This window comes from Desmodus rotundus, chromosome 12, assembly GCF_022682495.2.
Source record: "Desmodus rotundus isolate HL8 chromosome 12, HLdesRot8A.1, whole genome shotgun sequence".
Classification (NCBI taxonomy): domain Eukaryota; kingdom Metazoa; phylum Chordata; class Mammalia; order Chiroptera; family Phyllostomidae; genus Desmodus; species Desmodus rotundus.
The window spans coordinates 97,483,757-97,507,692 of NC_071398.1; the positions used below are offsets into that span (position 1 = coordinate 97,483,757).

Genomic DNA, 23,936 nt, shown 5'->3' on the forward strand with positions numbered 1-23,936 from the left:
AAGGACATTGAAGTGTTAACTCAGGGGTTGGGTACCATCCTCTGGGTTATGATGATCCAGAATTTTGAACAAGAAAGTGACAGGGTCAGAAAAGGTCAGATTCAGATGGAAGTGAACAGTGATTAGAACCAGGGATCCCCAAACCTGGGAGTTTATTTCAATGGTCTAGGCCAGAGATGCCAAGGACTTAAATGACAGCAGTGCAGGTGATGGAGGATGGAGACTGGGCATGAGAGATATTTAGGGAGTAGATGCTTCAGAACTGATTATAAATGTTTGGGGACTTGCTGACTGATGGTGCTCCCTCTGCCTGGTACTGCCATTCCATCCAGCACTTCCCCTAGTTCCACATCCATGGATTGTGCATACAAGTTCTGTGGCTTCTCCATTTACTTACTGTTACTATTCTTAATATTCTCCTGTCTATTTTGTACCTACAAATTATGTTTCTTAATCCCTGTACATTTTCCCCATTTTCCTCCCAGCTGATAACCCTCCAAATGATCTCCATATCTGTGATTATCTTCCTGTTCTGCTTGTTTGTTTTTTTAGATTCAGTTGTTGATAGCTGTGAATTTATTGCCATTTTACTGTTCATAGTTTTGAACAACTTCTTTTTCTTAAATAAGTCCCTTTAACATTTCATGTAATAATGGTTTGGTGATGATGAACTCATTTAGCTTTACCTTGTCTGGGAAGCACTTTATCTGCCCTTCCATTCTGAATGATAGCTTTGCTGGATAGAGTAATCTAGGTTGTAACTCCTTGCTTTTCATCACTTTGAATACTTCTTGCCAGTCCCTTCTAGCCTGCAAAGTTTCTTTTGAGACATCAGCTGACAGTCTTACGGGAATTCCTCTGTAGGTAACTCTGCTTTTCTCTTGATGCTTTTAAGATTCTCTCTTTATCTTTAACCTTTGGCATTCTAATTATGATGTGTCTTGGTGTGGTCCTCTTTGGGTCCAACTTGTTTGGGATTGTCTGTGCTTCCTGGACTTGTATGTCTATTTCCTTCACCAAATTAGGGAAGTTTTCTTTCATTATTTTTTCAAATAAGTTTTCAATTTCTTGCTCTTCCTCTTCTTCTGGCATCCCTATGATTTGGATGTTGATATGTTTGGAGATATCCCAGAGGCTTCTTACAGTATCCTCTTTTTTTTTTTTTGAATTATTTTTTCTTCTTGCTGCTCTGGTTGAATGCTTATTTCCTTATTTCCTAATGCTTCCTTATGTTCCAAATCATTGATTCGAATCCTGGCTTCCTACCCTCCACACTTAGTTCCCATAGAGTTTTCTTTATTTCACTTAGTGTAGCCTTCATTTCTTCTTAGGTGTTTTTATTTTGTTGCCATACTCATTGAGTTCTTTGAGCATCCTGATAACCAGTGTTTTGAAGTTTGTATCTGATAGCTTGCTTATCTCCATTTCATTTAGTTCTTTTCCTGGAGTTTTGTTCTGTTCTTTCATTTGGGCCATATTTCTTTGTCTCCTCATTTTGACAGCTTCCCTGTGTTTGTTTCTGTGTATTAGGTAGAGTTGCTTTTACTCCCTATCTTAGTGGCATGGCCTATTGTAGAATAGGCACCTGTACATTGTATGGGGTGGAACATTAGGTGGTTGCCAGAGTGGGGCAACCCACTTCACTGCTTTGTGGCTCTGTGTGGGGGGAGGGCTCAGAAAGGGGACAGTGCTGCTGCCTGGCTTCTGGAGGTTTGCCCGGAGCTTGCCTTGTGTGACTGGCGCCCTTCCAGCTGTTGCCCTGGTGCTGAATTCCAGAGGGGGTGTCTCTGCATATGTTTTTAAGTCTGTGCGGGTCCTTTAAGGGGAGTCTCCTGAAAATAAGATAGTTTCTTCCACTGCCCTGATCCTTACTGGTTTTTATAGCCAGAAGTTATGGGGATTTATCTTCTTGGTGTGGAACCCTGTGCTGTGCAGTTTGGCCTGAGGCTGGGATCACTTATTCCACAGATATCCCTCCTGATTTTTATCCACCTCACATGAATGTTGGACTGCCTGTTCTTCCACCACCACCTCTCTGCACCATACCGTGCCTCTGTACCTCTCTGCCTGTCTATGCATCTCCACCCCTCCTATCCATCTGGATGAATGTGGCTTCTTTAAATCCTTGGTTGTCGGACTTCCATATAGCTCAGTTTTCTGATGGTTCTGGGTGTTACTTGTTTTGAGGTCTATTTGTAGTTCTTTCTGTGGTTGCATGAGGAGGCAAAGCATGTTTACCTATGCCTCCATCTTGACTGGAAGTCCAACATTCACCAATTTTGATAAGTTTTTTTAAATGTATGCTGATATGACAACTGTTACAATACATTCTAACAAAACTGTTTCGCATGAAGTTAAAGACAACTGAGCACTACTAGAGCCATCTTACAGAAAAACCCAAATGAACTTTTTGGCCAACCCACTAGTTCTTAGCCTTCCAGTACTTGTGATGCAGGAGGTATTCTACAGGAGGAGTGTCACTAGGCAGTGTCTGGGACACTAGGTCATGTGGCATTGAATGGAAACTAGTCCTGCATCCTCAGACACCCAAACATACTCATACTCTCCTCTAATAGTAATACAGTAAATAGTCGGGTGTATCCCATTGGTCGTATATTTTGTGATAACTTTTGCCAGATATGAGCTCTCTGCTCTGTAAAATAAGCAAATTGAAATAGGTAATTACTAAAGTCTTTTCAGCATTCTGTGAATCTCTTACTTCACTGAGTAAACCTTAGTAAACCTTGTGAAAGATAGAAAATGTAAGCCAAAGGTAACGTAAATACCTTTACACTGCTTAGGAGGATCTTCCTTGTTCTATGGGCCCCCTACTGTCTAAAAGTTGATTTCACTTGGCTGCCAGGGGCCTTTTGTTAAGGGGGCGGTTTAGGTGATGCAGCCAAGGGTATGGGAGAGCAAAGAATGGGGGCCAGGGAGTGTTTGAAGTGGATCTCTGCAGCAAGAGCTGTTGCTGTGCCATGTGTCCCTTTCCCGTCAGAGAGCTGGCATCAGAAGACAGTACACTGATCCGACCACTTGGAGAGAAGTTAGGGGGCTTGAGCCTTCGTCTGCTCAGCTGCTGTCTGAGGAGCCTGGGCTGTGAGTTCTGGACTGGCCAGCTGTGAGGAGAGCTGCTTCTGTGTCGGGTTTGGCCTGTTGAGCCCAGGCATGTGTAAGGGTTTCCTGAAGGCCAAAGGTGAATCACCTGAGGCAACTAACATGGGGTCATATTAGGTCCTATCCAATAGCGCTGCCTGGGGCATGAGGGTCCCCCAATGTGAGGAAGCATCTGCCAGAATAGGGCCCATTCTTCTGGGTCAAGGAAACTATTGGGGAGAGGTCCAATAGTTTTCTTCAAGCATATATCATTTACTTTTATAAAATCAAAAATAAAAGGAGTAAGGGCAATAAATTGACAATCTTTTTTTGATCTCTGCTTGAGATCATTTGTTGAACCCAAGTACCTTACGAACTGACTTCTTTCACCGCTCCAGTGAATGCCTGTAGCAGTGAATGCCTGCTACAGGAGCAAGGAGCAGTTACCTTGCTCCTGATAACAACGTGAGATAGCAGCCCAATTTGGTTTAAGCATCTAGATAGATTTATTGTGATCTCTAGATCCCCAGGGTCCACACCATCACCTCTGTAGGCCCACTCTCTTCATAGAGATGCTCCCTCACTCCCTGGCCTGGGTCCATGCCTGTCTACTTGTGTCTCACCACAGGGAGAGAAGGATCCTAGGGAGAGAAGGAGGCAGACAAAGAAGGCGACTTAGCCTTCCCTTTCCTGTCATACGATTTTATGGCACATCACCGTATAGTGACCTCTCCTGGTAGCCAAGAGGAGGGCAAGCCATTCAGTCTGGAAGGCAGAAGGGTCAGAATGGGTCCCCTTCGTTTCTCCAGTGACCACCTCATCTTCTCGGTACCCACCCCCTCCCCTGTCCCCGCCCTGGCTCTGTCAAATGAACTTAGGCTCAACTCAATTCTTTCTGAGGAACTCTTCTGTTTGTAGCAGTAAGTTTCTTTTTTTTTCCTCAGGGGCTGTGTTTCTGGAACTGGGACCTCAGATGTGTCAGGGAATTACTCTTCCTAAACCACCCACTGTGTTGTGCTTCCCACTGGCATTCATGCTCTGCCTCATCTTACTGGGCTCACTGTTGCTCTGCATGTGCCCAGTCTACAGCATGTCTGGCCCCTTAATGCCCATTGCACACACTGTAGTTCTTCTCCTCTCTGCCTGGGATCACACTCCCTCTGCAATGGAGGTGGAGGTCTCTTCCACCCCTGTCATTTCTGTACAAGTCCTATGCATGCCTTGGGACCCTTAGCACACATCACTCTCCTCAAGAAGCTCTCCTCATGCCCACACATATTGCTGCCGAGTCCCTTAGATCGAGTGCTACGTCCCACACCACTCGACATTGTAGACTTGCAGGGGTGGTTGGCTAATTGTCTCATGAATGTTCATTCTTTTCTCTGTGGACAGGGTTCATATTTCCTACCAGAGACCATCATATGTACTTTTAATTTATCCTCCTCGACACCAGTAGAGAGTTGGGTATTCAGCAGGAGCTTCATACGCAAATGTTGACTTAACTCCATGTCCCTTTTGTAAGTGTTTCTTGTAAGTAACACAGAACAGTGATTAAATTCATCTGCCAGGGAATTGCAGGCCCTCTGGTACCCTGGGATTTTGGACTGACTTCATCTGTTTCCACAGGAATGCTTGAGGTCATTCTTCCTTTGTTTTGACTATAATATGCTATGTTTATCTCTTCAGACAAGTTTCTGCCAAGTACATTTTTTATTTGTATTAGTACAGGTTGCAAAACACATTCTCCACATTCGTTGTGTTATGTGAAACTAGCTTTAGGGTTTGGATCCACTTAAGTCCGTGGGATTTTAGCACACATTTTGCTTCTGACATGGTCAGGGGGAGGCGGGGGAAGGCAGGGAGAAGCTTCCAGAGTTTGAAATTAGGTCAGTCCCCTCACAAAGAACACGTTTTCTTTTGTTTCCTCAAGTGGCGTGCCGTTTAACCAAGGCATTCCCATAGTCAAAAGTCTACGGTGTCACCCAAGCCCGATTTCCCGAGACCGATAGTCAATTCAGTTCAAGTCCTTCACTAACTCAATTAGCCATTCACTTAAAACAAAACATATATATACACACACACCTGCTGTGTGCCAGCTACAGCTGTAAGCCGTGGGGTTCAACAGTGAATAAATTCAGTAGCGAGTTATTGAGAAGTTGCAGGAGATGAGGTGGTGAGTGAAGTGTGTGCCTGTGATGGGTGAGGGTGGCAGTGGACAGGGGAGAGATTAAGACAAGTATGGGCCTACCTCTAGTCCAGGGCAACATGTCAGTTAACTCTGAGACAAAGGAGACAGTGCCAATGATTATCCGGCGGTAAAATGAAGAAAGTCTTTGTGGAGGGAGTGGTGTTTTGATGAGTTTAAAAAATGAGTGCCAATCATTATTTTCTCTCCACCTCAAACCCGTTCTTTTATGCTCTGCTTTCTGATGCTGGCCCTGGGACTCTTCAAACCTCTTCTCCTTTGCCAGCCAGAATCCTGGGAAAACAGGAAGGTATGTTCCTCTCCCTGTTCACTTCCTGTTCCTGTCAGCATCGTGCAGCAAATGTCTTCACCCCGGCAGCCACGCTGGCACCATCACTGGTTCCTGTGGATAGTGGTTCCAGCACCTGAGGACCAATGTCTCTGTGCTGCCTCAGAGAAACCAGCCCCAGCCAGCTGGCACCCTCCTCAGAGACAAGGTGCCAGCTCTTCATCTTCTGTCCAGGCTTTTCAGGTTCAACAATCCCCGTTTCTTTCCTTTGTCTCTTGAGGTCTGGCAGTGGCTCCTTCTGCAGTCACTACCTCTGACATTCTGTGTTCTCTTTTTGCCTTTTTGGAGTCTTTACTATCTTACCAACAATTTTTAATGATAAATTTTTTGTGTTAAAATAACTAGGGGGTTGGCATCAGAATTGCTTCATGGAAATGACACTCAAAAATGAGATTTGGGTGTTGGTTCGGTCATGTCCTTGAACTTGAACATAGTGCTGAACTTTCTGACAATAGTGAATCAGGATGCAGTAATCAACCACATAGTAACCATATTGTTGCCTGTATTTGATTGTGAGGAAGTACCTACTGAAGCAGGTGTCTCCGGGGACCCCATGGCTGGGGCACTTACCTGTGTGACAACAGTCATAACTAGTGGGAGGGAAGGCTACTTCTGAGCATGCTGAGGTTCTTACGGAAGAAAAGGACAGGCTCAGATCTTTAGACTCCAGTACAATTTGCGGTCAGAGAGCCAGAGAGCTCTTGTGGTGGACCTATAAGAATCTCTTATTTCTTATAGCTTCAGAGCTAACCATGCTGATAATCAGAGCAAATTTTACTTTTGCAGGTTTTAGAATTACAACATAAGCTGCACCCCCAGCCTCATCTACCTTTCAATGAAACAGAATCTTGAACCTTTGGGCCACTCTGAGGCTCTCTTACAGTGGAAGCAGTCCACCTCCCATGTCTGAGGGTGTGAAAGATTCTGCAGTAACCTCACTGGGGGCTCTCACTTTGCAGAAGGATGGCTATTCTTCTCCAGTTCCACCCCAGCCCACCCGCTGTGGCCATTAGACTCATAACTAGACTTAGACCTCAGCCTGCTCCAGGGGCACAGTGCAAAATTGACTCAGGAGGAATGAGTAAGATGGGTTTGAAAAATGCTTGGATCCCAAGCAGGAAGAAAACGATTCATATAGACAGGAAGATGGGCTTATTCAGGGAGCAAACTGTCAATCATACAATTATTCTGGAACATAGTTACAGATAGGAGTGGAAAAGTAGGTTGAGCCATATCGGGAGGCACCTTGCATGTGATTTAATGGGGAAAGAAGCAGCAGCAAAGGATTTTGAGCAGAGTGATGGATTTAGAGGCTCGCTTCAGGAGGGTGGTCTGGTGTACAGTTAGGGGCCTGTTTTAATAGGAAGTAGTGATAGCTGGATCTAGCTGGTTGGCAGTGGGAATGAAAAGGTGGAGAGAGGAATGCAAATGATGAAGCTGTTTGGAAGATACTTCGGCAGTTTCTCACTGAAATGTACTACAAATGCACCAAGTTTGGGGCTGATAAACTTTAGGCATGTAGCTATTGTGGCCATACAAAATGGCACAGGTGGGATTCAAATTTGTTTGGGGTTGGTAACCATTGCATATTTCCTGGGTCTAAAGCTAGAGGACTTGACCAGATTATGTTTTAGGCACTCTATTCTTTATTTTCTAATATTCTGCAGCATATTTTCTTTTATATTAACTTGTATATTTGTTTATTGACTTCCCCCCCAATAGGATGTAACCTTCTTAAGGATAGGGACAATTTTTATCTAATTCACTGTTTAATCCCCAAAGCCTAGAATAGACCCTAGCACATAACAAGCACCCAGTAACTTTGGTGAAAAGTGTGAATTCGCTTTGTTCCTTACTTTTATCCTATGGTGTTTGTCCTCCTCTTTCTCAGTAGGATATTACCCTCTAGGTTCATCCATGTTATCCCTGTTGTCGCAAATGGCAAGAGATCATTCTTTTTTATGGCTGAGCAATATTATGTGCATATATATGTGCACACACACATATACATATGTATATATGTACATGTAATATGTATGTACATGTAGCACATGTACACATAATATGACTGAGTGATATGTGCATATGTATGTGCATTTATATATACATATGTATATGTATATGTATAAAATTTTCTTTGTCCATTTATTTATTTATGGACACTTAGGTTTATTCCATATCTTGGCAATTCTCAATAATGCTGCAATGAACATAGGGGTGCATGCATCTTTTAAAATTAGTGTCTTTGTTTTCTTTGCATAGATGCCCAGAACTGGAATTGCTGGATCATATGGTAGCTGTATTTTTAATTTCTAAGGAACCTCCATACTGTTTTCTATAATGGATACACCAATTTGCAATCCTATTTACAGTGCAGGAGGGTTCCCTTTTCTCAACATCCTTGCCAATGTTGTTATTTTTTGTCTATTTTGATAATAGTCAATCTGACAGGTGTGTAGTGTTATCTTATTGAGGCTTTGATTTGCATTTCCCTGATGATTCGTGATGTTGAACACATTTTCATATGCCTGTTGGCCACCTGGACATCTTCTTTGGAAAAAATGTCTGTTCAGGTAGTGACCAAGAGCCCTGGGTGTGATGTTTCTGAGCTTAAATGTACTCCCTTCCTCTCCCTAAGTGCTACGATGGTGCACCCAATCTGTCTGACACTCAGATTCCCTCAGGATATCAGACCTTTTACAGAAACCTCAAAATCTATATCATGTCCACTGTATTCGGTGCTGTGTCTGCGGGGATTTTTTTTTAAGGGGTGTTATGTTTTGGTTTGGTTTGGTTTGTAGAAATGTAGGTGTATTAGTTTCCTATTGCTGCTCTAATGAATTACTGTACATTTAGTGGCTTAAAACAACACACCTGCACTGTCTCAGTTCTGGAGGTCAGAGGTCCAAAATCAGTTTCAAAGGGCTGAAGTCAAGGTGCTGGCAGAACGGTGCTCACTCTGGCAGCTCCAGCAGAAAATCTGTTTTCCTGCCTGTTTCAGCTCCTAGAGTTGCATTCCTTGGCTCAGGAGCCCTGGCTCCCTCTTCAAAGCCAGCATGGTACCATCTTCAGAAGCTTTTTCCTCTCTGATTTCCCACTCTCCTTGTAGAAAGGCCCTGGTGATCACATTGGTCCCAGCCAGATAATCCAGGCAATCTCCCTGCCTCGAGGTTCTCAATGGAATTACATTTGTGAGCTTGCTTTGCCTGTGTCAGGTAACAGATTTGCAGATTCTGGGGAGTAGGAATTGGATATCTTTCAGGAAGTTACTGTTCAGCATCCAGCTAAGTTTGGAAGGTGAGAAAGGAAATTTACCCTGATTTTGAAAAGTCAATTCTGGGACATCAGGATAATGTGAAATAATATGAATTAAGGGGTAAATTCAAATCGTCCATTCTCTCATTATTTTTAATACTCAGTAATGCTCATCAGTGTCTGAAAGTGCTTATTAAAGTAGGAGGGCAATATGTCCTGTTAGTGTTTTGTTCATTTGGCAGTCTTCACTGAGCATATATTAGGTGCCAGGTACTGAGAGTTCCAGAGCACACAACCAAGTGTGAGATACAACATGTACTTTCCAGAAACTTCAGTCTTGTGTAACAGACAGAGAAGTAAATGAGTAATTACACTACAGCCTGATAAATGCAATGAAAAGAACACAGAGTGTTAAGGGGAAAAAACCCACAGGAGTCACACCCACCTCCTTGCTTGAAGGGGTCTGGAGAAGGCATCTCAGGTCTGTCCATTGAATTTGATTTGAGCAGCAGCACCGGGGTTTGATTCTCAGCAATGGGGGAGACTGTTCTGTGGTCTCTGCAAAGCTGCTGTCTCCACATCTGGTGCGGGAGCTTGAGGTCCACCGGGCAGGCAGTGGGGCTGGGAAGGGAGGCTGGGTGTCAAGAGGAGAGTGAGGGCAAGGTGGAACCCAAAAGCTTGGGATTGTCAGTCTCTTCCTGCCTCCTGTGTCAGTGATGTTGATGATGTGGGTGTCACCCAGGAGACGCTTTGTCAGCAGAACTAAACCCACCTGGCCCAAAAGTCAGAGAAGCTGATGGGGACCTGAGGGAAGGAAGGGGGCTGCTGCCTCATGCCAGTGAGGGAGCCCACAGAGCAATGAGAGCGTGCGTGCACTCCAAGTTGACACATGACAGAGCCACAGCACCCGCATCAACAGAGGAAAGAGGGGGCTCTCATCTCCCTGGGAGAGGCACCCTGTGAAGTGGCATGTGCGTGGCGGGGGGGGGGGGGGCGCCGTACAGGAGTGGGAGGAGGGTGAAACCCTTTCATCAGCAGTATTTGTGTGTCAGCTTTCTCACAGACCAGAGCAGCATGTGACCCTGGGTCCTGATGGCTATAGGAAGCCGCTGGGATTGGCTGTCCAGTTTTCACTTCAGAAAGCTTAAAGCCATCAGCACAGTTGCACAATATTCCCCTTTGGTCTCAGCTGTCCCCATTCTTTTTTAAAATAATTTTTTATTTTAAAGTTACAGTTGGCATATAGTATTAGTTTCAGGTGTGCAACCCAGTGACTAGACATTTGTGTACCGTATGAGTGATCACCCTGATACATCTAGTGCTCCTCTTACCCCCTTGTATCTGCAACAGGCTCTCCAGTGAGTGACCCCCCTCACTCTTCTTGCCTCATTGTTTCTACCTGGCATACATTTCCCTGCGCCCTGCCCACCCTGCCCCTGCAAGTTCCGTTTCCTCCTTTGTGAATACTGCCTCGTGGCAACATTCACCCCAGCAGGATGGTCAGAAACAACCAAATCCAGTATCCCTAGATGGTTACCTTCCTGAGGACAGCAACATTGTCTCTGTTCCCCACATGTCCCCCTGCCTAGCACAGTGTCTGGCTTACTGATTGAATTAAGTCCCAAGAGCTTCTCATCAAACACTTTGCTTATATGATTTTTGATTTTATTATTGGGTTTGATGAATTAAGGCTTCTGATCACCATCAGACATAGACAGCAGATTTCTGTATTTGAAGACAGTTAAGGAGGAACAGTTAAAATGGCCTCTAGCATCCTTAGAGGAAAAGGAAAATCATTCCTCTTCTGAGTGGTGCCTTGGTGAATGTCTCGTTCTTTCACGAAATTTTCCATCGTTCTCATGCATAAGGCCTCTCTTCCCATTCCTGGTTTCTTTCATCTCCGTAGGGCTTTTCTGTCACGTCGTTGGGCGAGTTATAATTATACAGAGGCTTCAATTTCTTGATGTAGATAAAGTTAAACAGTCTTCGGGAGGTTTGTTTAATAACTGAGGAGGTCAGTTTATGGGCCACGTCCTTTAAAAGCTTGTAGGTTATGCTTGCCAAGACCCTGATCTCTGGGTCTTCATCCTCAAGCACTCGGTCAACACCTGCAACAGTGGGGGGCCCCTTAACAACCACACATTGGTGTTTCTCTCCCTCCCTTTCTCCCTCTCTTCCCCTCTCTCCAAAAATAAATAATGTCTTAAAAAAAGAAAGAGTAAAAGAGGGGCACATTTAGAAAAAAGAGAGGAAAAGAAGCAGGAGGAGGAATGAAAGAAGAGTTTTGAGAGACAGAGAATTAAGCAGGCAGTCAATAAATATGTATTGAATAAACGAGTGAATACAAGAATGAAAAAGGAAGGAAGATAATGATGTGTTAGTGTAGGTGCCTCAGTTGTAACAAATACACCATGTGCTGGGGAATGTTGATTATGGGGGGCTACACATGGGTGGGGGCAGGAAGTATGTGAGAAATCTCTATACATTCCACTCAATTTTGATGAAACTCTAAAACTATTCCACCTTATGTGTTTGTAATTCTAATCCTGGTAGGGAATTAGAGGCTGAGAGATGCCAATGATCCAGACATTTGGATGGAATAAACTATGCTCTTCTTTAAGTCCCTCTGGTGCAGGCGGACATTGCTATCTCCTGAAACTCAAAATCTCTGAGGGTAGGGACTTTGTTTTGTTTGCTGCTGTATCCCCAGCAGCTAGACTACAGCTGGAAAAAATATTTGTTGGGTGAATGAATGAGTCAGTTCTCAACTCTGTGTTGTTCCTAAGGGAGGGTAAGTAGGAGGAGAAGTGAGAGAGAAAGAGAGAGAGAATAAATAGGAAAAAAAGATGCCCCTTAACCCAGTTTTCCCACTGATTCTCCCCTAACCCCACCCTCCTCCCACCCCCAGCCCTCGCCTTGTTGTAGAACTCATTTGAGTAGAACCACACGTAGTGAATTTACTTAGACCTGTGTGTGATTTCACCCTACCTTCAACACTTACCCTCAAGCATGACCTCAATGTCATCTCTGAGCAGTAAATGGCCACCCAATGCTGTCAAGTACCCTGTGCACAAAATAAAACCCCACAACACATTAGGAAAACACTTTCTCTGATGTTACCTACCTACCCTCATTGCCTTCTTCAAAGCAAAACATCTCTACATTATCCTTGTGTCTTCTTGGAGTGTTTTCACATAATTATGCACTTAATAAATCTACTGAAAGGTGTGCATGTTTATAAGCATGCACAGGTCAACAAATGACCACAAAGTGAACACTTCTATGACTGCCCAGGTCACTAAACAGGATGTGACTAGTGTCCCGGAGACCTTCCTCATGCTTCTTCCCTGTTGGCCCCTCTGTCCTTCAGAACACATTCTTTTGTGTCTGCCTTCTCTGGCTCACCATTTCATTTTGCTAGCATTTCTCAACCTTGTACTACTTTGTCCCTTCCTGGGTTATCCACAATATATGCGTATATTTTTTCTTCTGCTGGTTGCATTGCATTTTGTGTGTGTGTTTGGGGTGATGGTGGTTATATGTCTTTTCTGACACCTGCCCCCATCCTTTGAAAGTTTATTCTTCATATGCTCCTGCTACCCATCATGCATAGACTGTGCACATGTCTCTATACTTTAGCTTTTTATTTTAAAAAGTTTTAGATTCATGGGTATTTTTATCATGATTTTCATCTGCTCTGTAGAAACAGTATAAAATTTGTTTTTCTTCTTTCCTCTCCTTTCCCCGTGGAAATACCTCTTTAGAAAGATAATGTCATTTCTTTAAAAAAAAAAGTACTTATTTTTGGATCTTGCAATAATTCTCTACAGAGGATGGCTTGTGGAAAGCACCAGGGTAGAATTCAGAGTAGCAGGACACTTCTGGCTTGAAATCAAATCTTGTGACATGGGGTTCTGTGTGTGTGTGTGTGTGTATGTGTGTGTGCTTTTGTCTTCTCCCATCAGCACAGGGCATGAGTGCTAGTGCTGATCATAATTCCCATTGCCTTCTGCTCTGACAAACTGGCTGTCTCCTCTTTAGAAGAATGACCCAACTGTGTATCTCCTCAATGCTTGTTGTCCCTGCTACTACCTAGGGGCTAAACAAGGTCAAGTGAAAATCCCATTACCAAGTTGGGAACTCACTTCCTGTCATTCCAAATAAAGGATTATCAATTTTGATCTTCATGGTGAGAATCTAGTGGGAAAAAACTGATCAGGTTTGTCCAAGTTTGAAAACTTCAGTTGTCTTCTCTTAGAATCTTCCTTCACTGCTCTGAACCCTACATTTTTAAAAGATTTTTTTACTTTGCCAAATTTGATAGCTCTTCCTCATCTGTTATAGTTGTGGCTACTGATTCCCAAATTTTGCTGAAGATGGTGTTTGGATTTTTAGATATTACTGCATTCTTATTCCTTGGGTAGTGATTTTTGAGCAATGAAAGGGAATAATCAGTAGCATGCCATCTTGTTAGATTTTGAAACTATCCTTGTTAAATATACTTCATATAATAATTTAATCACACAGCTAGACTCACTGCATAGTATAAAATAGAACTTTATTCTAATCACACATAGCAACCTTTATTCATAATAGATATCACCATGGATGGGTGCTGTCCATCATCAACAAAAGCGATTTACAATTTTGTTTTAAAGGAAGACGTCTAGCTGTACCTCTTAAGACAAGCCAGGCAATGCAAACTGAGTTGTATTTACCTATGAGAATAACTGACGCTCTCCTCAGGTACGCTCGGGAGTTCCTCAGGAACCCCAAGGCATCAGAGAGCAGCTCCACAATGTAGCTCCCATGAGAAATAAACTGAGGATAGAAAGGGGGGGAAAACCACTCTCAGAAAAAGTACACATGCTCCCTTTCAGGCAGGCTTCCAGAGAAAAGAACTTGGATGCTTATACCAAATAGGGTCCAGCTTAAAACTCGAGATCTCTGTGTATGAACCGGACTCTTCTGTTTGCCGGTGTTCTTCCGTTTATGATAGGATTCCTAACCCAACCTTGTCTTCCGGCCTCTGGTTATCATTTTCCCACCTGTCCCTGCAGTTTGTGCAGGGGTTCAGAGGGCCCGCTCATTAGGCAGTGACCAGATAATTCCGAATTTCGTTTGTGAAATGCTGTTCCTACCTTCTTACCCATCCAAAGCTCCATGGCGGTGGACTGGAGGAAGGTTAGCTAGAGGTTAATGTCGAGGAACAGGAAGGGGAAAACAATCGTTTTCTCTGGTTTCAAGCCCTGGCTGTTGTCACCCATTTGTTTATTATTATTATTTTTACCTTTCTTCTCCAAGATTCACCCTGTTCCCACCACCCTTCCCATCGTTCAGGCGGTCCTTCAATGTTCTTTTGATAACGTTTGGTAGGAAACCCTGAAGGGCCACTTACAAGATGGTTGCAGATGCTGAGCACAACCAGCTCAAAACTGTAATACCGGCCCAGGAGCAAATGTGATGTTGACCAGTGTAACTCTGAGGCGCAGATTGCAAGTGTATGTTTACATGCCTGTGAAACAGAAAACAGACAATGAGAGTTTCTTTGTCCGGTGTCCTATAAAACACGGCGTGTCTCTGCCAAACTAAGAAAAGCAAGATGGCAGGACTTACTGTAGTGACTCTTGTCTCTCTATCCTCCAGAAACAGGATCAGAGGCACCAGGGCCCTGAACACCGCGTTGTTCAACATCCACCTGTACTGACTCATGTCCCTGACCAGTTCACCAAAGTGTCGAATGGCCATGCACCGAATGCCTCCGTTGCTCTGGAATTTGTGCACAGAAAAGCCTCATTTGAGGATAATTCTAGGGCTTCTTTTTTTTTTCCCTAAATTAATATTTTTTGAAGATTTTATTTATTTACTTTTAGAATGGAAAGGAGAGAGAAAGAGAGGGAAAGAAACATCAATGTGTGGTTGCCTCTCGCGTGCCCCCTATTGGGGGCCTGGCCCTCTACCCAGGCATGTGCCCTGACTGGGAATTGAACCAGTGACCCTTTGCTTTGCAGGTGGGCACTCAATCCACTGAGCCACACCAGCCAGGGCAAGAGCTTCTTTCTTTAAACAGTGATATATATATATATTTATATATATTTATACGTGTATACATATTACATAAGTATCTATTACGTATACATACATATATAAGAAATTATGTTATTTTTAGAAAAGCTTCCCCTTGGGTCTAACTAGTCAGTTCTTGGTTTGATTTTAAATAAGATTTGCTTACCAAAATTCAGATTGCATAAAAAAAATACCCTGTGAATAGTAAGTTTCTTAAATTTAGGAAGACAGTCTTTAATAATGTCTTAAAAGCAGAAATGTGTTTAACTTGGAGGTAATGTCTGTAAAGGCCTCAGAGTAACTGAGCGATAGTCAAATGCTGGAGGCCCTTGCTGAGCCGCATTGAATACCAGTGGGAGCACGGGGCACTGACACAGAGCCAGGTTCCCAGGGCCTGCACAGGCCAGCTGCGGAGAGGTGATGGCATTACAGAGATTCCAGGAGAGAAAACTTGCAGGTCAGGGGAAGAGGTCAATTTTTGAAAAATATAACATTACCTTCCAGTTTTTAAGAAATGTTTATGATTTCATTTTATATCTCTTCCTTTCTGTTCTCAGGAACATATCAGATATGTTCCCAGTAAAATACAAATGGCCAATGTGGTTTCGTATGTTCCTTCTGTGGGGTCATTAATGGGTTTCAAAGTCTAAACCTACAAGAATGGTAATTAAATCATATGTCATAGGGGCTGGACAGGGATGTAAGTGAACACAGTGGGTGGCCTTGAAGGAGTGCAGCGAGAGGATGGAGACAGGGATAGGAGAGAGCCCTGGCCTCCCTCAGAGAGGACACCCAGCTCCTGCAGGCTGTTGCCAGGTGGGTTGTAGGGTTCATTGTTTCCAGATCTTCTTCCATTTCCTTCACAAGTCAGATGTTTGTGAACAATTCCTCAGTGTACAAATATCAACCACACTCTGAGGGTTACACTTAACACACCTGCCAGTTGCATTCATCCGTGGGCCACCTGTTTGTGTCTTTGGACTATACAGGAAGGCATGCTGACCACAGAAAGGCAGTGTGTGTAGACCAGTGGGAAGAGCTTTGGAGGGCCTGGGTACCCATTGAATTCCCAGTTTTGTCCCCCATATGTTGATTGAGCTTGATCATGGTGTTATTTATTTACTTTTTTACTTTTAATATGGAAAGACACAGTCCCATAGGTTCATTGATATCCTGATGTTTTTCAAATACTCTGCCTTCAAGGAATGACTTAGGGTAAGTTGATCCCTGACAAGTTTCTGTTCTCTTTAATTTTCCTTCTTTTTTGGCTTGATAATTTATTTAGTTTTCCCCCCAAGTGATTTCACTTTGAAAATAATATTTTACATAGTTATTTTAACTACTGACTAGCTGTGTGAACTTGGCCAAAAGTTCACTTTTCTTTGCCTCAGTTTCCTTTATGTAACCTGGATAATAGTAGTAGAGTTTGTTTAGAGAATTATATGAGATAATACATGTAAATTCCTTAGAATAATATGTGGTACATAGTAAATGCTCAATAAATTTTAGCTACTATTATTATCATTTTTGTCCTTGTAAAAATAATTTTTGCCACTAAATCCTTTCTTTCTGTAATTTAATAATATTGTGCTCTTCTTCACTGAAATCTGAGTAATGAAGAACTTACAAATTTTGGCAAGATAATTTTCTATGAAATAATTCTCTGGTTCACAAACAACTCATTACAATTATAAAAATCTTTAAAAAATAGATTGCCCATAGCATACCAAACTACTCTTGTTTATTAAAATAAATTACTGTCATCAACTTGCCTGGAACACATTTACCATACAAAATGAGAATTTTTAAAACACACAACTTTCTGATGAGATACTTTTAAATTCAAAGTTTTATATGATGATAACAAACCCATGTGGGGGCGTTACACATCATCTCTAATCCTCACAGGATACCTGCTACCCTCTGTATTTTACAGGTGGGAGACTGAAACACCTGCTTAAGACTTCACAGCTAATAAGAGACAGAACAGGATTTGACCCAGGAAGTCTGGACTCAGGGTTAACCAATATATGGCCACTGAGCTATAATTTCTCTTTCATCCAAGGACAGAGGCTCTTCTTTGACTCTCCTTTCTTATGGGGAGACTTTTCCAGGTTCTCACAGTACTTCCTGACTAATGTTACCTTGAAAAGAAATGGTGGCTCTGCACAAAATGACCGTCTTCTGGTCACTTATTCTGGGCTGTACTGTCATTGCCAGAGCTGGGGCTTTAGCTCACCCATCTCATCTACTGATCCCGCACACCCAGCTGTACCACTCACATGGTCCATCAGTGGGCAGTAGCTGGAAGCAATTTGGGTGCATAGAGACGAGTAGGTCACCTTGTCCAGTTTGTTTAAAAGTCTCCGAAGGGTGAGCAGCGCCCGGATTATAACAGTCTTGTCTTTGGAAAGGAAGGCATCCAGGATGCATAACAATAAGCTGTAAACATTTCCTACCTGCATACGGAAGGAAGGAGATGGTGGGATTTGGGAATGAGAAAGAGACTTGCGTGAGCATCTGGCACACACACCTCTGATCTGGACAGCATGTGGCGGTATGCCGGAGCTGGCTCACAGGGGGCGATGGTGAAAGATTTTATAGGCTGATTGTTAGATAAAAGTTGCTACTAAAAAGTTAAATTTTATAAATTTAGAAATAAATAAAAACAATAGCTATGCCCTGGCTGGTGTGGCTCAGTGGATTGAATGCCAGCCTGCGAACCAAAGGGTCGCTGTTTCGATTCCCAGTCTAGGGCACATGCCTGGGTTGCGGGCTAGGTCCCCAGTAGGGGGCGCTCAAGAGGCAACCACACATTGATGTTTCCCTTCTTCCCTTCCCCTCTCTAAAAATAAATAAATCTTTTATTAAAAAAAAACAATAGCTATAAATAGCTCAAAATGTATCACTTCCTATTTACTTTGCTACATTTTCTGTTATACTCCCTTGAGGTTATTTACGTGCATTATGTCTTCATGATGAGCTCTTGTTCCCACCTCCACCTTTAATGATGTCCCTTTGACAGCTTGAAGTCAGCTGTGGTGGGAGTATTCACACCTGGGAAATTGGTCTGATTTCTAGTGAGCTGACTGTTACATGTGTACCAGCACACTGCTGTCAGCATGCCCTCTGAACGAGGGGACTCTGGTCACCTGTTTGGACATGAGAATTGCTCAGATACTGAGCCAGGTCATGTGAGTCAGCTGCAGATTAGAGACAAACAGAATTTAAGGCAAGGAAAAACATGAATAGGAGACACCGAAGGAGGAGAAGAAGGGTTGGACAGAAAAGTAAAAGAAATAAATACTATTTGCCAAAACAATAGCCAGAGGCTGCTTGTATCTGGCAGGAAGGTTGAGTCTTTACCCACAGACAGTATGTGCAACCTCAGTCCAGTAATTCTGTCTCTCTGTCTTACATAACCTTGACCCAGAATGTCCCTTCAGTGCTTAATAACACTAGGAAGAATGCTAGACAAGGCAATAAGTAACTTTCTGTTTACGAAAAGAATGTACATCGACTTGCATGATTTATTTGAAGCAAATAGACCATGGCTCATTTCATTCTAAATGCAAAATGGATGCCCCCTGCCTGGCTTTCAGTTGTCAGAAATTATGCTTAATAGATAAACAAGGATTTGTTATTGATGTGCTATTAAATCAACAATGATTGATAGAACAGCTAACTCTCAGCGCTGCACCAAGTACTTTGAAATGTACAAGGCGATTACGGAACACAGAGGTGCACTTGGGTTCAGTCCTCCTGGAAGGTGAGACAGAGCCACATGACATGGCAGAAACCAATATAAGACAGTGGTTCTGAAGTTTAACCCATGTTAGAAGCCCCTGGAGGACTTTCGAAACCACAGTCCCACCCCCAGGATTCCTGATTCCACAGGCCTGAAGTAGAGCCTGACAATTTGCGTTTTTTACCAGTTTCCAGGAGATACTGGTGTTGCTGGTTCAGAATTGTGTATGGAGCAGCACTGGTGTGACATATTACATAAGCGAGTGCCCAGAGCTGGTGTGGCTCTGAGAGGGATGAGGCTGCTAGAGATCCGAGGAGTTGGTGGAATTCGACTTGAACTGATCTGTGAACGAGGAGAGAAATGCGACTCCGTATGGGTGAGGGAGGAAAGAGGTGTGAGTGGAAGGAGAAGCTGGCGTGAGTGTCCAGAGATGGTCATTAACATGTATGCATGTGTGTGTGTGTTGGAGGGGAAATCAACTTATGTGTGTGGTTAGACTGTAAGAAGGATGTTCATGTAGGGCGATGCTGATAAATTCTGGATGCCACGAATGATTTTCTGGGAAAAATATAAATTAGGTGATAATGCCACTGAATTGACTTAACACAATTCTTCCAGTCAACCCCGATCCCTTGTTGATAAAACCTCAGCAAGGATATTGAGCAACATCAAGTGTGAGAGTGTGATGTGGAAGGTGATGGCAGACACAGGCCACACGCCCACGTACCTGGTTGATGACGGGCGCCATGCTGGCGATCTTCTGCAGGCTCAGTTTGCTCACTGCAGGGTTGGAGTCGTTGATCCAGTTCCTGAAGAGAACTAGAAATTCTTCTGGGAATGGGTCCTTGAAGAATTTATTCAGGAGCTGAAAGAAAACAGCTAATGTGTTGTCAGAGTAAAGGCCAATGCGCAGTCTCTGCTACAGGCATAAAAATGAAGACATTGTCAGTGAAACTGGAACGCAAGTCACACTACAGCTCCCAGCACTTCAGCATATTCCCATATGTATCCTGTGCGCATGTCACCACACAGCAGATGGTACAGGCACATTTTCCTTTATGATTAGTTGCTGACCTGCAGGGCGGTAATTTGGTACCACATGAGTATTGTGTTCTCCAGCAGCCTTTCACTTAATGGTTTTAAAACTGTTAATAATTTTTCTTCATTCATTTATTACATTGGGACTTGCAAAATGGTGTGTTTTTTTCCTTCTTCTTCTAGCCTTCTTTCTACATTTACTGGCTGGCATCCCTCTCTCTTCCAGCTTTCCAATTTTGAGTAGTAACAAGGACTTATGTGTTAAATTTTTTCAACATATTACAATTATTTGATGTTACTATTTCTTTTGATGCTCAAATTTGGCCGGTAGGAGCCCCCACAAGCCGATGCGTGTGTCCTTTTGACATGGCCCATCTGCCTTCGAGCACTTTTTTGCTTGTGGAAAAGTTAGATGTCCTAGGCTCATCTTAGGTTTCCCTTGCCCCCGCAATTATTCATTTCTTTATGGGGACACATTTCCTTTTAGTGAATAATGGTATTGAGAAACCATTAGAAGGGGGTGCTAGAGTGTACTGATTGTTACTGGCATATCATGTCTTCTGGGCCCTTACTTGAGGTAGGAGATACTTTTTTTTTTTAGTCATAAGTTCACTTTGACAGTGTTGATATATTCAATTCAAATGTAATGTAACACAGTTTATGTTAACTTCTTGCGGTTTTATACTGCCTCATCTTTCTCTTACCTGGACCACCCTGGTGCCTAATACCATTCATGTGTGTACATATTGGCTTTCTGCTTTGTAATGCATGCCTCAGTTTTAAAATTACAATCTCAACACACAATATTAATAAGACTCCTGAATAAAAGTGAGTATTTTAAAAAAGATTTTTGTCCTTAAAATGTATCTCACTAAGGATGCATAGTTAAAGCACTGGGTTCCTCGGTTAACTTGATATCCTTCACAAATCTGTGTTGAGAAGGAGAGAAAAAGAGAGAGAGAATTATACAATGTATTGGGAAAAACACTAAGGTCATAATAGTACTAAGTGAGCAAAGGAGAGATCGAATTATTCACCAAATGGAACTTCAGTGAGGGACAAGGCGAAGACACATGGTTCAGGAAAATAAACATAATGACTTAGAGGTAACAATATTATCCTAATTTTTCACACTTTAGGATCATACAGCTAGAAAACCTAAGAGAATGAACTAAAATATCATTAGAATTTATATGGAAGCTAGCTGAATTCAAGATAATAACTTAATTTTCCTGAACATTCAGCAACCATAAGCTCGAACATCTAAATGTAAAGGCCACATTCACACTAACCATTTGAAATATCAGCTACTTAGTAATTCCAAAAAATGATATGTAAAATTTATATGGAAATGACAAAATATTGAGTAAAAATAAAAATTAAAATATAAGCATATCAAATATTCCTAAGAAGCTCATAGCATTAATGTAATTAAAGTAATAATTTCAGCAAGAGCTTTTTTCCCCTTTAAAGCTGGCAATGTTCTCTTTAACTAGAAGAACAAATATATAGGAAGAACAAAAGAAATTTTGAAAAGAAGAGTTGAGGAGAAGTTGCATTGCTAGATACTAAAGTTTATTTGCACATGGCCATATTTCAACAGTATGATGCTTCCCACGAGAGTGAAAATTAAATGGAACCTAGCAATTAACCTGAGACAGACCCTAATATGTGTGTATGTGTATGAAATTAATAACAAAATTAATAAAGGTAGTATCACCAATGAGTAGTGAATTTTATGCTTATTAATTAAATGATGTTTGCTTAAGTAGTTAATTATTTAGTAAAAACTAAAGTTAGATTCAAAAGGATTTCCTCAATTGGCTTGACTCTAGTATGGCATTACAATAGATGATGTAATATTCATATAGAGAGTAATGGAATTCTAATCTTTATTTCACCCAGTTATTTGGACCATCCCTTCTTTTTTTTTTTCCAGACAGCCTGAAGTATCATTTAGATCTCAGATGCTACCTACTATCTTTAGTAAACTCAATTATCCCTCAATATACTTTAACAAGCATGCAGAGATATATGAATTGGTATTTCAAAAGTAACTGGTGTTTGTGCAGATCCACACACTTGAGGAAATGATAAAAGCCAACTCCAGGAAAGGCTGAGGGTTCAACTGTTCATAACCCAGCTCTATCTCCATCCTACCCGTCAACCTCAGATATCTGTCATCGTTTTAACTCATGGTGAAATAAACATTCAGTGAGGGAGGTACAAGGTTAGAGTGTTAGGTACGTTTGAGTAAGAAAAGGGAGTGAGAACTCGGTTGTTCACAGTCTCCTAATAAAACTCACTTCAGTGAGGAAGATGACTGTGATCACACTGTCCTCTGACCTTCTAGGACCTTCCACGGAGAGCTTGTAGAGATAATGCAGGGTCTCTGGAAACTGTGGAAAGTTGTGTTCACCAAGGGTTCTGGAAAGGAGGAGACGGCACTGAATTAGCAGAGAAGATGAGAACACTTTCTGTGTGGGCAGATTCTAGTGGTAGTAAAGAGAGAATTATTATTCTTATATTTTGTACCATCCAGATACCAAGAATGAAATTCTCTAATATTCCCTAATCCAGGTAAATGGCATCCCCAGTATACATTCTACACAGGCTGTGGGGAAGTGTATGGGGGGACCCCCCAAAACTGAATTTGTAAAAATTGTATATTTATTCTTACACATTTACACTTCAGTCACCCTGTAAGTATTCTCCTCTCCATTTGATGTAATACACCTACCCAGATGATTTTTCCACTGCTCAGAACAGTTTTTGAACTTGTCAATTTTGATGACTTTTCATGTTTCACCTCTTCCACATGGGCAAAATGTTTCCCTTTGAGGACTTTTTCATCAAGGAAACAAGAAAAAGTCACTCGGGGCAAGATTGGGTGAATACAGAGGGTGGGGCACGGGGGTCATGCTGGTTTTGGTCAAAAACTGATGAGCACTCAGCACAGTGTGGGCAGGTGTGCTCGTAAATCACTCATCATGAAATGGGCAGATGCATTGAGAGAGTTTTCAAAAAAATTTCACTGAAGCCAAATGCAACCTCTCACAACATTATCAGCTGGTACACTGATAACAGATGGGTTCCTAGAATACTCACCAAGTGGGGAAGCCTATACTACAAGGGGCTTGCCCTACAGAAGAGAATTCTGGTTTTTTGGATCCCCCTTGTGTATACCTCGGGTCACTGACAACATCTCTTAACGTCACTGCTCTTTCCTGTCTCCCATCCTGTGCTACAGAACAGAATGCTCTGTATTACCGCAACCTCCCATCAGTGCCAGACCAAAGGGAGAGAAAATAACTGTCTTGGCAATTCCAGATGGTGCAGGTCACCTTTATTGTTGTAGACCAAGTCTTTCCTTTAAATGAAATAAGGAAGGAGAGAGTTTGGTGCTGGAGAAGAGCTGGTGAACCCTGATTCACCAAGCCATTCTCTGTAACCCACCTGAGTACTGGCCAGGCTGACAGCTGTCCTGACACACCTGGATCAGATTGGCAGTGGCAGGACTGGGAAGGAGGACATGGCATGGATTCCATTTGAAGACCCCAGGTTGGTACCCTGAACTGGTGTTTCTAGAGCTTTAACGTGAATGCCGATCACCCAGGGAATCTTGCTAAAATGCAGATTCTGACAAAGTAGGTCTGCGTGGGCCATGCGATTCTGTATTTTGAATTCCTGGATGTTGCTGTGGTTGCTGGTCTGTGGACCTCACTTTGAGTACGAAGATCCAAAATTACTAAGAACAGAGTGACTTAACTGGGGGCCATTGGAGGGTGCAGGTGAACTTTTACAAAACAAGATATGCTCCTGAAATCTACGTGCAAATAAGATACCGTTTTCAAAGCACTGGGAGCCCAGAGCCCATTTGGACTGGACTTTCGGCGTCAGTCACAACTTCACATGGTCTGTCACGTTGTCAAGAGCGCGCATCTTGATTCTTGATCAGCAAATCTGATCCCTAGAATCAGAAGCTTGCTATGTACTAACAGGCTAACCAGGGGAAAGAAATTGTGGGAGGACTAGAAAAGCAAAAGTCCTCTTTCATTATCCTTTCCTGAATGTATTTGGCTGATGCCCACAGCAGACCACGGAGGAAAGAAAAACCAGATTCTGCCCTAGTTGTCTGTGTCAGAAAGAGGAACCTGTCCTGTGGAGAGAGGGAGGCTAGGCATCTATATCACCAGGCA

At 42.6% G+C, this 23,936-nt stretch overlaps 1 protein-coding gene across 1 annotated transcript in view; it reads right to left on the reverse strand.

The window, feature by feature from the left end:
• Positions 1–10,570: 10,570 nt before the first annotated feature.
• Positions 10,571–23,936, reverse strand: part of MROH9 (maestro heat like repeat family member 9) — a 43,924-nt gene continuing 30,558 nt past the window's right edge. Inside the window, 9 exon segments of the mRNA XM_024578616.3 lie at positions 10,571–10,795; positions 10,797–10,993; positions 11,887–11,949; positions 13,604–13,706; positions 14,284–14,400; positions 14,502–14,654; positions 17,234–17,406; positions 19,423–19,564; positions 22,044–22,164. Coding sequence (XP_024434384.2) covers positions 10,679–10,795; positions 10,797–10,993; positions 11,887–11,949; positions 13,604–13,706; positions 14,284–14,400; positions 14,502–14,654; positions 17,234–17,406; positions 19,423–19,564; positions 22,044–22,164 — 1,186 coding nt within the window. The 3' untranslated portion in view covers positions 10,571–10,678.